This window comes from Calidris pugnax, unplaced genomic scaffold, assembly GCF_001431845.1.
Source record: "Calidris pugnax isolate Ruff unplaced genomic scaffold, ASM143184v1 scaffold9, whole genome shotgun sequence".
NCBI classification, from domain to species: domain Eukaryota; kingdom Metazoa; phylum Chordata; class Aves; order Charadriiformes; family Scolopacidae; genus Calidris; species Calidris pugnax.
Window position 1 is genome coordinate 4846382 of NW_015090778.1, and position 14812 is coordinate 4861193.

General features: G+C 40.2%; 2 protein-coding genes across 2 annotated transcripts in view; both read right to left on the reverse strand.

The window, feature by feature from the left end:
• HN1 (hematological and neurological expressed 1) overlaps positions 1-263 on the reverse strand; it is an 11758-nt gene extending 11495 nt beyond the window's left edge. The window contains exon 1 of the mRNA XM_014952477.1: positions 73-263. Coding sequence (XP_014807963.1) covers positions 73-128 — 56 coding nt within the window. The 5' untranslated portion in view covers positions 129-263. The remainder of the gene's footprint in view (positions 1-72) is intronic.
• Positions 264-7611: 7348 nt separating this feature from the next.
• Positions 7612-14419, reverse strand: SUMO2 (small ubiquitin-like modifier 2). Its single transcript, XM_014950006.1, has 4 exons — positions 14393-14419; positions 13622-13753; positions 10349-10420; positions 7612-8793 (listed from the first exon to the last, which is right to left on the reverse strand). Exons 1-4 carry the CDS (start codon positions 14417-14419, stop codon positions 8731-8733), a joined length of 294 nt encoding a protein of 97 aa, XP_014805492.1. The 3' UTR covers positions 7612-8730.
• Positions 14420-14812: the final 393 nt, after the last annotated feature.

A 14812-nucleotide genomic window follows, 5' to 3' on the forward strand; every position in this document is an offset into this window, starting at 1 on the left:
CGGCCCCGCGGCGAACGCCCTCAGCCCCGCCGCCCTCGCGATCCCAACGGCCCCCAAGAACCCCCGCCGGACCTGGAGCTGTTCCTGCCACTGGGGTCCATGCCCGAAAAGGTGGTGGTGGTTGTCATGGTGGCAGGGACGGAGGAGATGGACGAAGGGGAAAGGGCTCCGTTAAGAGGCCAGTGGGGAGTGACGGTCCCAGGAACGGAGTACCCTCTCCCCTCCCCGCCTTGCTGCCGCCGGTGACAACTGCAGCCGCCGCCCGCACCGGCCGCCCGTTTTATACCCACTTTAAGGCCCGCCCCTCAGCAGCTTCCTCATTGGATGGTTCAAACCCAATCCCGAGCTTCTATTCGACCGCGCCCTGCCACTCTGTCCTTTGGCCCGCCTCACCGTCTATTCTGAGGCGCCTTGCCTCATCCTTAAAAGCTCATTGGCGAAGCAATACGTCTGCTCCGTGGTGATTGGCTGGGCCTGGGCGGCGGCGCCTTTTGTTGCTGATTGGCCGTGAAGACTATCGTTCATCTCCGGCGCGCTGCGATTGGCTTAGGCACGTGTGAGGCGAGACAAAAGTCTCGGTGCGGTTTCCCCGGCCAGGGGCGGCCGCGCCGTGAGGAGAGTCCCGGGGTGGGGGGGGGCGGTTGAGGGAACCCGCCACCCACCGCCCTTCTATACACACACACACACCCCACCGTGCCCCAGCCGCCCCCAAAGCCACCACCGAGGATATCATCTCGGCTACCATTGGGCCACCAACACCCACTCCGCTTGGCCATCCCCGTCGAGGCCCTCTTCACCCTGCTGGGAGGTGGCTCAGCCCTCGCCGGCCTTCAAGTTGCCTCAGAGGGTGTCATGGCGCCATTCCAAAGCACATGGATGAACAATACTGAAACCATCAAGGTGTAGGAGGTGTCTGTGCAAGGCCATGGCAGCGTCAGAGGTTGGAAACACACTAATGGTCCACAGGGACACACAGGACTGCTGCAGCAGGGACGGCGCAAAACCCCCTCAACCTCAGGTGAACACAGTGCAATAAAACAATTGAAAGCATTAGATCATTCCGTAGCGGTGGACTGTACTCCATAAAATTAGGACTCGCCTAATTTTAATGGAGTAAAGCCAGCAATGCTGCTCACCTGTGTCTTAACAGCACAAGGCCGTGTGCTTTTGTGCGCGTTATCTTCCACCCAGTGCCAGTACAGAACTCACACAGTGCAGGATTTAAATTACCAGATGTTGGCTGTTGACCAGTCAAACTCACCTTTGAGTTGGGGACTGGGAGCTTCCTGAACTCCCTACAGATTTCAGACACACAGATGCTTCCTTGATCACTTTTAATGGAGTAAAACCAGCAATGCTGCTCACCTGTGTCTTAACAGCACAAGGCCGTGTGCTTTTGTGCGCGTTATCTTCCACCCAGTGCCAGTACAGAACTCACACAGTGCAGGATTTAAATTACCAGATGTTGGCTGTTGACCAGTCAAACTCACCTTTGAGTTGGGGACTGGGAGCTTCCTGAACTCCCTACAGATTTCAGACACACAGATGCTTCCTTGATCACCCCAACTTTTATTCCCAAATTAACGCATTGGGACCTCCCACTGTAAATGTTATTTTAATCAGTATTTGCATAAAGGAGGGAGTAAGGGGGAAAGAAACTCTCTATCTGTTCTATCCACCACTCCTCCCACTTGCATAAAGGAGGGAGTAAGGGGGAAAGGCATAAAGGAGGGAGTAAGGGGGAAAGAAACTCTCTATCTGTTCTATCCACCACTCCTCCTAGTTTGATCTAATAACAAATAATACCCCCCCAAAAAAAAATTTTTCTTCAGAAAATATTTCTTTTTGGGTTGGAAAATGCAAGCTTTGTTGTACATGAAAGTGAAGTAGCACAAACATGAGGTCAAGTGTCTGAATTACCATCAGCCTTCATATTAACTCAGGAAAGAGCTGAACTGCTAGAACAACACAAAGAGGACCATGGTATTTTATCTTTTCTAATCTAGGATCTATATTAAAAAAAAAAATCTTATTTGAAAAAAAAAAAAAAAAGCCCCAACCACTATTCAGGTCCCCAGGGAATTCTCTGTCACATCACATCTTTAGATGTAGATTAAAGGGAAATTTTAAGTAACATGACACAGTTGTTTTAATTCTTTATCCCTTAGGCTTGGGCATTAAGAAGTCAAATGATACCTACTTGCGTACAGGTAAGCATTTGCTCTCTCGGGAACTTTCAAAAGTATTTTGTCATCTGAATGCTTTTTATTCAAACCCACAGGATTTGACTCTTAAATTTGCACCCCTGAGACATATGGAGCCATTTTTAAAAGTAAAGATGAAGAAAAACCTGTTCCTTCTGATAAAGCTACTTTTAAAATTCTAAATCTTCAGTATTTCTAAGGGACCCCACTGATCTCTCAGACAGTCCTGACTGCAGGAATAGTCTTCAAATAAATAAAAGCTGCTTTGCTGATTATTTATCCATAACAAGATGAAAGGGTTTAGACAGATTGCTACAGAAACTGGACTTACCATCCCTCCCAGGATGGTGACGTTTGACCAAAACAATTCTCAGCAGCTGTTTGAAAAACTCAGACACCAAACAATTCCACCTGTTGTTGAAATTCATCTGGCAGTGAATGCAAAAAAAAGCATCTGGAAGTTTGAAATAAGACTGCAGGAAATGCAAGGGTTAGGCAAGGAGAGATGCCATTCGTTTGAGAAAAGCGCCGGCTTGGTCACCCTCCCATGACCAAGGGTTTCTTCTTCATGCCACCCTCTGCTATTTATGGCAGTCACAAAGTGCTTGCTTTCTTTATCCCAAGCCCATCATCCAAAAAAGAGGTTTTGACTCAGCCCGTCTGCTCTTCTTACTCCAATTCATTCACAGCTGAAGGTAAAAAGTTGAATAATAATCCTTCTTACAGCTGGATTTGCAGCTGTCAAAGACTTCCACATCTGAAGGGATGCATGGTGGAAGTTCAGTGAAAGACTAGTACCCTACAGGTTCAACCATTCGTCCTACTGAGCAGATGCTGTAGTTTGCAAGAGTTGTGAAAGTTGCTTTGGTGCCTCTCTACAGCTTCAGGTAAAGTTCGTAACAGTCTAAGTTACTGCCTGGGAAGGAGGCTTGAATTGCAATGTCCAGGCTTCTCAGAGCTGCAGAGGTGTAGTTTGAACAACATAAAAGCAGAGAGGCCAAAATTCATGCTGCTGTTCTTGTCTGGGCATCCAGCATTACCGAGCCTGGCAGTGTAGCCAAAGCAGTGTTCCTCAGTGGAAAAAACAGGCAAGCGTCACTGGAAGGGGAAGTCAGTGTCCTGACTTAGTCCTCAAAGAGCTCCCTTCATTCCACTTTTGTCTTGTCCAAGTTTGCTTAAACTGTGAAGCATTTTCAATCAAGTGATCCTTTCAAGAGCCCTCACAGGGCATCACTGCCTCGCAGGCAGTGCTTTAGTGATATCTATGGGCTGGATGCTGAAAGATCTAAGCCACCAAAACCAGTACAAACTCATCACAAAGGGTGTCCTTCACATCCACGTTCACCTGGAGAATATTCCTTTCCTGAAGACGAAGAATCTATGTACTTTTTATTTGAGCTACCACAACCTTAGTCTTCTCCAGGGCTCTGAAGTCATCCTCGTATCAGGATTAATGAATTGTTAAAACCTACAGCTTTTCCTGTGGTCTCCATTCCCGCCTGCAGCTCCTCACCAACTCACACATTTCTGTTGTCCTTCCACAGCACCCCACTGACCCTCATTACTTCTGGGATCTCCGCTGACAGCGCGAGCACCACCAGCCCTGCTTAACCCCTCCCACACAAGCTGAAATTCTTCAGGAGGAGAGGAAAACTCTTTCCCTCAAAGGGACTCAAACCATTTAATAAAGAACAGTTCAGCCCCCCAGCATCTCCATGTTAGAGCAAGACCATCAGTCCCATGCTACTAGTGGAAAAAAAAAAACAACAGGAAACCTCTGTAATTAAGCATTTTGAAGGCCAACCAAAAACTGCAAACAGGGATCAAAATCCAGTCTTCCATCTCCTATCTATTCTCACACTTCTGCTTCCCAACCAGCAGGGAGAAGCGCTGTACTACCAATTCATTCTGACACTAAGTACAAAAAAGCAAGATAAATGAGAGGATTAAATTATTCACTATCAAAACACATTCAGTGTGGCAACCAGTTAACAGCCAGAATGAACGAACCTCGATAATCCAGAGAATGAAACGTCTTAGATTACAGTGGTAATACAATTAAGAATAATTCAAGTTATTTAAACGCTTCTAGACTGTCTTTTGTTACTCCACAACAGCCCATCACACCAGCTGATACAAGCATATTGAGAAGAAGCCACAATCTAAAATCCTAGTAAAAATCCTTCAATTTATTGTTCACTTTGAATTTAATATGTGATGATGAAGGAAGCATCTAGTTTTTCATTTTTAGCTTTGAAAACAAATTGCTATTCCTTAGAAATTCAATTCTTTCCAACTGGCTGAAGCACAGAAAGTATTATTTCTTCGAGCCAGTCACATTATACCTTTTCATTAATGTTGCAGTAACGGTCACAATGGAACCAACAGACAAAACGGCAGCACTTCCATTACATCCCCTGCCTCACCAGCCATGAAGTGAAGGTACTAGAGAGGAATATTCCTGTGAGAAAACAATCTGGCTTTGACCATAACCTTTGGCAGAGGCGCTGTTATCTGTTTTGATACCGTAGTTACCTTGAAGCAGCAGCAATTATCCTCAAACTACTTCAGGGATTTTTTTTTTTTCTTTAGTGGAGCACACCTCCCTCTGCCAGTCCCAGACTCTCTCTCATGTTACCACCCGGGGGATTTCCTTACACTCTTGGCAGTAGAGCATGTTCCATTTCCGACCAGCCTTGCCCTCCCAGGACCCCTGCTGAACCAGCATCTCAGGTATTGATCCTCACAAGAGCCCTATTAAACGGGCATTATCCCCACTGTGCTGATAAACCAAGGCACCAATTTTCAGGCGTTAACTAAGGGTCCCACCAAAACCAGCTGGGCTTTCAATCTGTCAGTATTCCCCCTGCACATGAACAAAAAAATATCTTAATTCAGGTGTCTGAAATAAACAATTTGGTTACTTTTTTTTTTTTAAAGTAACTGGTAACCATTCCAGCTTTTTGAGGGACTGAAGACCCAGCACACGCTACAGGCAAGGTCTCCTCGTCCACAAGAACTCACTGGAGCATTGTAGCCAATTATGACTGACTTCATTCTTTTTCATTTAAAAACCATGAGAGGAATATTAACTAAATTGCATGGCAATCACTTTAGAATACATTATTTGAAAATTGTGGGTAATAATATAATTTGCCCAAGCTCTTGAAAGAACCCAGCTGTTTAATAAACATGAAAAACTCACCTCCCAACTAGCGTGACAAGATCTCTCTGCCCTGTTTCCCTTTATCCTCTGACATTTGGGCTTCCAGTAGTCCATTAGGCCACCAGTGTAAACACGAGAACTGTTACAAATCAAGCCAGGCCAAGCAGCTAAGAGAACTCCAAATATTTCATCCAAATTGTTTATATCCCTGTACTTCACACCAGTTCTGAACCACCTCCCCCAGCAGAAGTTTTCCAGCAAAATCACTGAGGTCCCAACAAACAGGAGTCAACAGGTAAATTCTCTGAAGCAGCAGTGAACAGTACTGACAAGCAACAAGTTCTGTCATAAGGAGAGTTATTTGCAAGACCACGCAAGAGGAGTTCTAAAAAATTAGTTTTAAAAAAACCCCAGGTTAGTATTTCTGCATTGCTGTGTACACAAACATGTATCAGAATGTGCCGGGCCACTTAGTTTGCTAGACTACTGAAATTAAATGTTTGAAGCTCTTAAGGAACAAAGTCACTTAAGATCTTGGAGAATTTCTTGATTTTTATCTAGCCAAGGAAACATCTCTCAGGAAAGACCATTTTATCAGTTTCTGATTGCTGTCACCATCTTACACAAACACCATTCAGCACTGTCAGAGGAACTATTTCAGAAATACAAGAAGCAAGCTCAGGTGAGTAACAGAAAGATGTCAGAAATGGAGAAATTTAGGTGATCAATGCCTCTCCATTTTTTTTTTTTAAGAGCCTGTTGCCAAATTTCAATTTATGCCAAATTAAGGAGCTTTTCCAAAGCTGTCACATCAATTCAAAGGTATGACCAGGAAATTTCAATTTATGCCAAATTAAGGAGCTTTTCCAAAGCTGTCACATCAATTCAAAGGTACGAAAGTTTTCTGTTTTTCATCAGGGGATTTTTGGTAAGCTAATCAAAATTCATGTTAAATGGTCTTGAAAGTTTTCTGTTTTTCATGTTTGTACAGGGGATTTTTGATAAGCTAATCAAAATTCATGTTAAATGGTCTAATTTTATTAACGGAACATTATAAGAATCCTGCACATAAGTTCATGACAGATGACGTACCACTCTACTAATTCAGGAAATTAAGACATTGTTTTTGAAAGCATGCTGTTCAGTACCTGTCACTTGACTTACATCGCCTGAGGAAAGCAAAAGCAGTAGACAAGATACAACACGGAGTTTTAAGCTTCAAAGTCTTAATTTGGGCTGAAAAAAAGGTGCTTTCAGGGAGACCTCACCCTTTCTTCAGAAACTAAAGCAAGTCCAAACATCTTTTTTGGCCAAACAAGATAAAGACAGCTTTCTCCTGGGAAAAGCCTTGGCATGGCACCAAGTTGAAAGAATTTTATACAGTTATCAGGAGTCTAGCCAGGTTGAAAGCCAGGACATCTTAAAGCCAAAGACCAATGTATTCCAGGTTTAACCTATGAAAACTATTGAAATATATTCACCACCCTGCTTTTTTTTTTCTTTTCTAAAGAAGTTTTTTCAAGTCTTTGTGGGTTTGGATATGAAAACACTTGTTCACAAGAGGGAATTCCAACCTTGCACTATACCACAGAAGTCTACAAGATACATACCAGAATAAGAAACAATCTGTTTAGCGGTAGAATTTCCTAGAATTAAAATGAGGGCATACAGGAGATTACACACTTCAGCTACATAGTCAAAAGCAACTGCAAAAACAAACACTATTTTTCTTCTATCTCCATTAGATGCAATTAATGCAATATCAAATGTGTTAAAATCATGACAGAAGTCAAATAAATCATTGTCCATCAGCTAAATGCACAGAGCCATCATTTCCAGATGCAACAGGTACTGGCCTACCATGTAATAATCACTTATTGAATTAATTGTTAGCAAAACTACCACCTAAAAGTGAGCTCTGCTAACAAGTTAATGCCTAAAAACATTAACTTATTGAAAACACTACAAAATATTAGAATGTTCTCAGGACATCAGAGAATGCCTTGGGGCTACTGAGTAGACACATAAATAATTTCTCATGAATGTCCGTGGATTTCACCGCAACCTCTAAAATTCCCCACGAGAAAACTCAAGAACTTTCCTTGTGGAAAAGCCTCACTAAACACACCATTGCCACTGGTTCCCTTCAGCACTTTCAAGCCTCTTTGCCTTTCAAGCAGGAACACCCCAATGGTAAAGCAGAGCTTGGAATCTACACCACCAGAGCTAAATACACCCAAAAACAGAACTCAATTTTTTATTTTTGCTTTACATTTCCAAGCATCTCCCATTTGATACCACGGTAAACTGCATGGTTAACGAAATTATTTGCTCTTTTTAACTTAATGTTTACATCAAAAAGCATTCAAATACAGAGTCTTGAATAAGCTACTGTAACAACAATAATGATGTTTCTATTAAGGACTGACAAAAAGAGCTCAACCCAAAGGCATTGGTAAATAATCCAGTATTTTGCAGTTTGCCTAATCAAACATTTTTGGCTTAGCAGAACATACACACAAAAAAAATTCAAAAAGAAGAAAAAAATTACTTTCTATTTCCAGTTCAATTACTGACTGACTGAGAGGTCTCAAGGAAGCCTTTCATTTTCCAACAGTCGTCTGACTGTACAAGGGGGATTATGCTTACTTACCGCATAGAAAGCTGAGAATTGAGAAGCATAAAGTGCTGCAGAGAAAGAAATACAAGTGCTGAGTACTATTACTCCACAGAAAAATAAAGAAAACTGGTTATTTTAAACAAGAAGTTTATTTAAACAACAAGACGCTTTACTTGAAGGGAAAACTATCTAGGATTTTTTTTTTCTTTTTTTTAAGAGTAATTTACCCCTACTTAGACAGAGATTGCTCTACATGTAACAGCTACGTACAAAAAAGTTATAAAATTGTCCTTGGTTTTACAATGATAAAAGAAAAACATTGAAATTATCCAATCAAACAAGGTATGCAAGGTTTTTGTTTTTAAACAGTGAGAGCAAAATAACTTACTGGAATATAAAGATAAAAGTAGAAGGAGCATGCCACTAACGGAGAAAGGGGCATTTTCACAGAACCAGTTTGTTTTCCCACCCCATCTCCATTAAATGTTGATCAAAACATACCATTGGCCATTTAGTTAAAAAAAATATGCATTATGTCTGTGCACATACACCAGTTACTTTATGTACAATAGAAGGAATAGGAAAAAAAAAAATCAGAGAGAGAAGAGAGAAAACTATACTGCAGTAGTCAGGATGTGGCTGAACCAAGTCTCATTTTTCTAATTGTGAATGTGTCGCCTGTGGGAGCACAGTTCTGGAGAGGAAAGTAGCAGGTTCTTTTTTTGTGTGTTTGTTTTTTTTTAGTAAACTCCTCCTGTTTGCTGCTGGAACACATCAATTGTATCTTCATCCTCCATTTCCAACTATAGCAGAAAAGAGAAAAAAGGCTTTCAACTCTTCTCAGATATCTACTATAAGCTGGGTTGTTCTTATATTTCCTATCTTCATGTTTACTTTTTATGCAACTTAACGAGACCAGCCCCACTCCCCTCCATCATCATCACTTTGTACATTTAACCTACCTCACTGTAACTCAAAAGCAAAGAAATTGCCTGGAAAAAAAAATGCCAGTTGATAGCCGTTATCTGAGAATGAGTTTTAGTAACTTCAGGGTGCCCTGTCTGACTCATATGGAAGAAGATTAGCATTCATAATATGTTAATTCTGTTGCCTACTTTGCCATTGCATCTTTTCTCCTGTTTACTTCCTCAGTTTACCTGAGAACATTGCCACAATTCCACTTTGCTGCTGTTGTTCAAATGTACAAGTGGCTTCAGCTACAGCACTAAAGAAAGCAGACTATAATTAAGGTCCCTAGCCCAGCCAGGCAGTAAAACCGAGCATCAGCAAGCACAACAAAAAATTAAGCACTTTACACAGTCAACGATGTAACAAACAGCTGGTGAGGAACAGCAACACTTCATTACTGTAACTCTATTCTTTCACCATTAACTTTCCCAGTTGGTATTTCTGGGATGTTAATGTTACCTGTACCGAGACTGAAGGAGTTGCTATAACTAATATAAGTTATATTTCTAAACAGTCTCAATTTCTGCTCCAGGAAATCAAACTGGTTTATGGCATTTACTGCAGCTATAAATAGACTGATCCTTAGCTTCAGCATAACACAGATGGAGAGAAAAGCACCCTGTTGCCTCAATTATCACTATTTCAAGTTTAAAAGTTGCATAGACCGTAGCCATAAGAGGCACATTCTTTGGAGCAACTGCTTAGAAAATCCAGGTCTAAATAAGCCTTCTAAAAACAAGAGTCCCTTATTTCATAACAAGTGGTTCTGAAAAGCATATAAAACTGTATCACTTGGAAAGGCTGATTAAACACAGCTACGTGGAGCAGTTCAGAAAAATACTCAAGAGTCACAGCAAACCATTCTGTTCTTGGAATGGCCTTCATTTTAACCAATTACAGACAGACAACCCAAACTTCACAGTATGCCCTAATTTTATGCTGCTGAAACAGAGCTTCAAATAACAAATAACAGAAAATTACTTTTGCATTACAAATGCAAGTTTGCAAAAGGACCTTTGATAGCATCCTGGCAAACTTTTATAAAAAATAAAGGCATTGCTTCAGGAAAAACTCGATTCTTAACTTACCGATTCTTATCTCAGAGCCTTGACTCAATAAGTGATAGTTTTACAAGACTCACCATCTGTACACTATACTTAATTTTCTTATTTTATTACTACAGCAATACAGACTTATTATTCAAAACACTAAAAGAGTCTTATATTCCATTTCCAATAATTCTAATTATACCAAAATAATGGTTAAAAAAAAAAAAAGACAAGTTGTATCACTAATACATACAATTACACAAGTATTTTATATGAAACAAGCATCAACTCCTGCAGAAAATTTCAAACACAATTCCTTAGTCTTGCTTCTCTTGTTTACCTGTGCAGGTGTGTCTGTTTCATTAATTGGCTGCCCATCGAACCGGAATCTGATTTGCCTCATTGACAACCCCTGGACAAAGAGAAGTAACACAAAGGGAATTAAGTCCACTGTAAAAGTACTCCCTAGTTTTCTCCTGAACTTGTCACTGGAATTGCAGCATGATCATTAGAAGCCACCATTCACTAACGCATGATACTCCCCTCATGCACTGACTTTAAGGTATTCCACTCCAAATCCTTGCAATCTGTTTTGTATTAAAAATTGCATTGTGTCCAATAACTAAGAGAACAACAGTGCCCCCATTGACTGTAAGTTAAAATACAGCAATTTCTAGTACACAAGTCTTGCCCCAAACCCCAGGATTTTTACAGTGCTTTTTAACAATAATTCACTTAAAAATTAGATGCAACACTTTGGGTAACAAACATCAAACAGTAACATTCAAAACTCCTTTTTGACCTTCCCCAAAAGCAAAGGTGTTCTAAAATACTTTTTCCAGAAATGCAACCACCATCTATTAGTCTGCAGCAGCAAAGAGTAGCCAATGGTAACTTTTTGACCTTGAATTCCTATTAACAAGAAATCAATGCAAAGTTTTTCCATGCACAGCTGGAATTTTCAAAGAAAAAAAACCCCACCAAACAAAAAAACCCCAGGAATCTTCTACTTCCAGAAACTACTATTTCAAAGTAGCATTTTTACCACGTAACAGTAGTTTTGCTGACCTCTTGAATCCCCTACTCATTCTTGCTTCAGCCAACAGATTCAAAAGATAAGTAAAGGGCAACAATCCCTCCTACTAATAACATAAGCTTCAAATTCACAAGTCAGTTTCCAAAGGTATTTTACAGCACACTACATTCTGCAATGGAAGATGAATGAAGTTTGAGGATACAGCCAGAACCAAGAACTTTGGTGCCTACTTCTCTCCCAGTTCCATCTATTCTCTCTACAGAGTACCTAATAATTCAAGAAGTTTAGTTGGTTTTGAAGTAAATCCAATGGCTGGCATGGTGCTGCTTTGGCACCTCTGAATTACAAAAGAAACTTTAACTTAGCCATGCAAGATGTAACACACAAAAGAAAACTTAATGTAGTAATTCTTCTTGAGAAATTGATTTGCCAGGATAATATTTTAATAAGACTTTATAGTACACAGCAAAATGCCTTCTCTAGTGTGACTGAGATTCTGCAGTGCTCACTCAGTATCATCCTGTTTAAGAAAACCATGTGGCTAAGTGTCATGGCAGCAACACATTTTTGCACAGCAACATTTGGTTTGAGCCGTTTTCTCAAGACATTGTGTTTCTTAAAATATGTATCTCCTATTCCAGAAGTGTTGCTTTTTTTTTTTTGCAGGTTCTTGACAACTTTAAGAGCTGAATAAATGACAGCAGAAAAGATACTGAAAAACTGTACCTTGGTGAGATTAGTATCCACAAAAAAGTAAGTTAGTTCAATGGAGAATTTTTTTCTCCTCTAACAATAAATGCAAATAGACTTCATCTTCTAAATGTATCATTCAAAGTTTAGTTACTTCCATTTTAGGTGTACTGCATGCAATACATTATTTTCATTCTTTAAAGATGCTAAATTCTATACTATCCACAGTTCTCCAAATGAAATCTAAAGTCCACTGCTTAAGGATTTTAAGATCTGGTATGCCTAGTTAGGAACACAAACAAAATCTAGCTTCTAGAGATAAGCAAAACAAATGCTTTTCAACAAAGTTTGAAAAGTAGGCACCTGAGAAATAAATTTTAACAAGTCCACCTCCACCCTTTGGATACCTTCTAGCTTAAAACCAAATTCAGAAAAATGTCCCCCATTCTAAAGATGTTTTCCTTGCTCTCTAAGTGACACCTGGGTTTTTTCTTGGTTTGTTTTTTTTTTTAAAGCAGATCAAAAATTTAGGTGGAAAGTTTTGTTGGTTTGGTTTTTTTTCAAGCAGATCAAAAATTTAGGTGGAAAGTTTTAGAATCTTACTTTTGTTTGCATCCAAGTAACTGAAGTATGAATGGTACTTTCAAAATCATCTTTCCCAGGACTTTACAAACAATAAACCAATCCTCAAACTCCCCAAAAGACTGCACTTTATGTTTGGAAAATACAATATATCAAAAGACAGATATAACTGCACTTTATGTTTGGAAAATACAATATACAGTGATTTACATGAGTTTGTGTGACAGAGGTAGGAAAAAGGAGCCCACAGCCTCAAATATTCACTAATTTATCCCCAGAATCCCCCTACAAGAACACATTCACCTGTTCAGTAGGAGCTGATTTTTTCCTGTCTTTATTCTTATCCCTATCCTACTGTGGCAAAAGGTAAAACACAGAGGTTTTACCACTCTATGTAAATTAAGAGTTTGGTTTTCTTGGTGGCGAAACACCACCAATATTTTATACTGTATAAATTTTATAGAACACCAATCAATATTTTATACTGATTTTATTGTATTCAGTAGTATCACTGAATATTTGTATTTAAAAAAATCTTTCCCTAATTCCAAACAACTTTGTGGAGATGGAACTTCTTAAAGACAGACATTCATTAAAAATCATGGATAGCAGAAACAAAGCTTTCCTGATCAAAAGCTTAAGAATAAAGGATTAAATAGCACTACTCTTATACAGGTGTTTCTAAAACTTGCAATAGCTGCCTGCAGTTGCCACTATTCTAGCAAAAGGCATTGTTTTGTTCCTCAGAGGATTGACAACTAGGCCACAAGAGAAAAAACAAAGCTCATCATTAAGTGTACAAGTTCCTTCTCAAGAGAGACATTAGACACCTTTCAACCCTGAAACACTCATTTATATTCTCTCATCTTAATACAATAATACTAAGCTAATAAATCAGAAGTCTATGACCAGACCAAGAAGTTACTCAGAGTCATAAAAATACCTCTGATAATCACTCAGCTCTCTATCTCGAGTCCATTTGCAGGTTCCTCACCCACCTTTTCCATACTGGTATTTTTGAGCAGCAGAGTAACCGTTGCCTCCCAACAGCCTACACCCCCAATGCAGGCTTCACAAAGATAACAACAGATCTTTATTTTACCCATTTCCTGTCACAACCCTGTCAGTCCACCCTAAAAGAGATCCTAAGAACAATATACTTTCCACAACACAATTAGTTTCTGTTAAGTCTTTATCATTTTGCATGTTTACACAGTTTGAAGACTATAGTGTCTTCATCTATCTCTACGGAGATCACCTCTCCCCCAGACACCACTTCTCCTGATGATGATACAAGAACCATACCTGTCGTTCACAATAGGCTTTCATTAGTTTACTAAGTGGTGTATGCCTCTTAATCTTAAACTGCACCACAGACCCATCTTGCCCTGCCACCTTCAGATTAATGTGGTCATTGTTTTCAGTCTTCACTCCTTCCTGTTGAGGAAATAAAAGAAAAAGAAAACCAACACTTTTTTTTTTCAAAAGGCACGAAACGAGAAGTTAACATTTTACCAAAGTGCAACAGGTCATCAAAAAGTGGGAAATAAAGGCATCATAGGTGTTTACCAACTTCAAACTCTGAATTCGTAAATAAATGTCAGTACTTTTAATTTGAAAGTCATTTAAAAAAAAAGTCACACACACAAAACCCCCAAACCCTACTCATATTAGCTGTCATTCTTGAGATTGGTTAACATGCGAAGTAGCAGCAAAGACTTACTGGGCCAATTGTTTTACAACATTTTTTTTTTTTGAAAAAGCAATCTCTATAAAGGGCACAATAATATACACACTACAGTTCCCAATCAAAGGAATAAAGTTATTTATGTTACAACTATAATCTCAACCACTAGGAAGCCTCTTTCTTACTGTATTTCAAACTTTTTCATATCAGGTACTTCTGAAGAAAACTTCAAGCCACTTTCAAGGACCGGATTTGAAAAGGTGACAAAAGCTGAAGGGAACCAAGCTTTCTCCTTCGGAAAAAGTTTAAAAAAAAGAAGCAGCAAAACCCAAACCCTCCTTCATGAGCAGTGCGATCCTCTCCACATGCAGAAACTGCAGAGAACCAACTTTCAACGCCGTGGCTCCTGTTCCCATCCCGAGTTACCAGGGGAGAGGGGGAAGGAGAGGACCCAGAGCTCCCCGGCAGCAGCATTTCCATCTTTATTTTCTTTGGGAGAGGCGGCCGGAGGGTGCGGGATGGCCCGGCCGGGACCCTCCGTGGGACAGAACCCCGCGCAAGGTTTAATATTTTCAAACTCAGTTTAAAAATGCGAAGAAGAAATTAAAAAAAAAAAAAAACAAAAAAAGAAAGAGGAGCGGGTAGAGAACGGCGGCAGCGCGGCGTTCGCTGGCTGTGGGTTTGGGTTTTCGCCGTGTTGCCTTTTTTTTTTTTCTTTTTTTTTAATTATTCTCAATTCCCGCTGTTGCGAAGCGAAGCCCCACGCGGCTCCGCCGGGCTCGGCCCGCGGGAGCCCCCCCCCGGGCGGC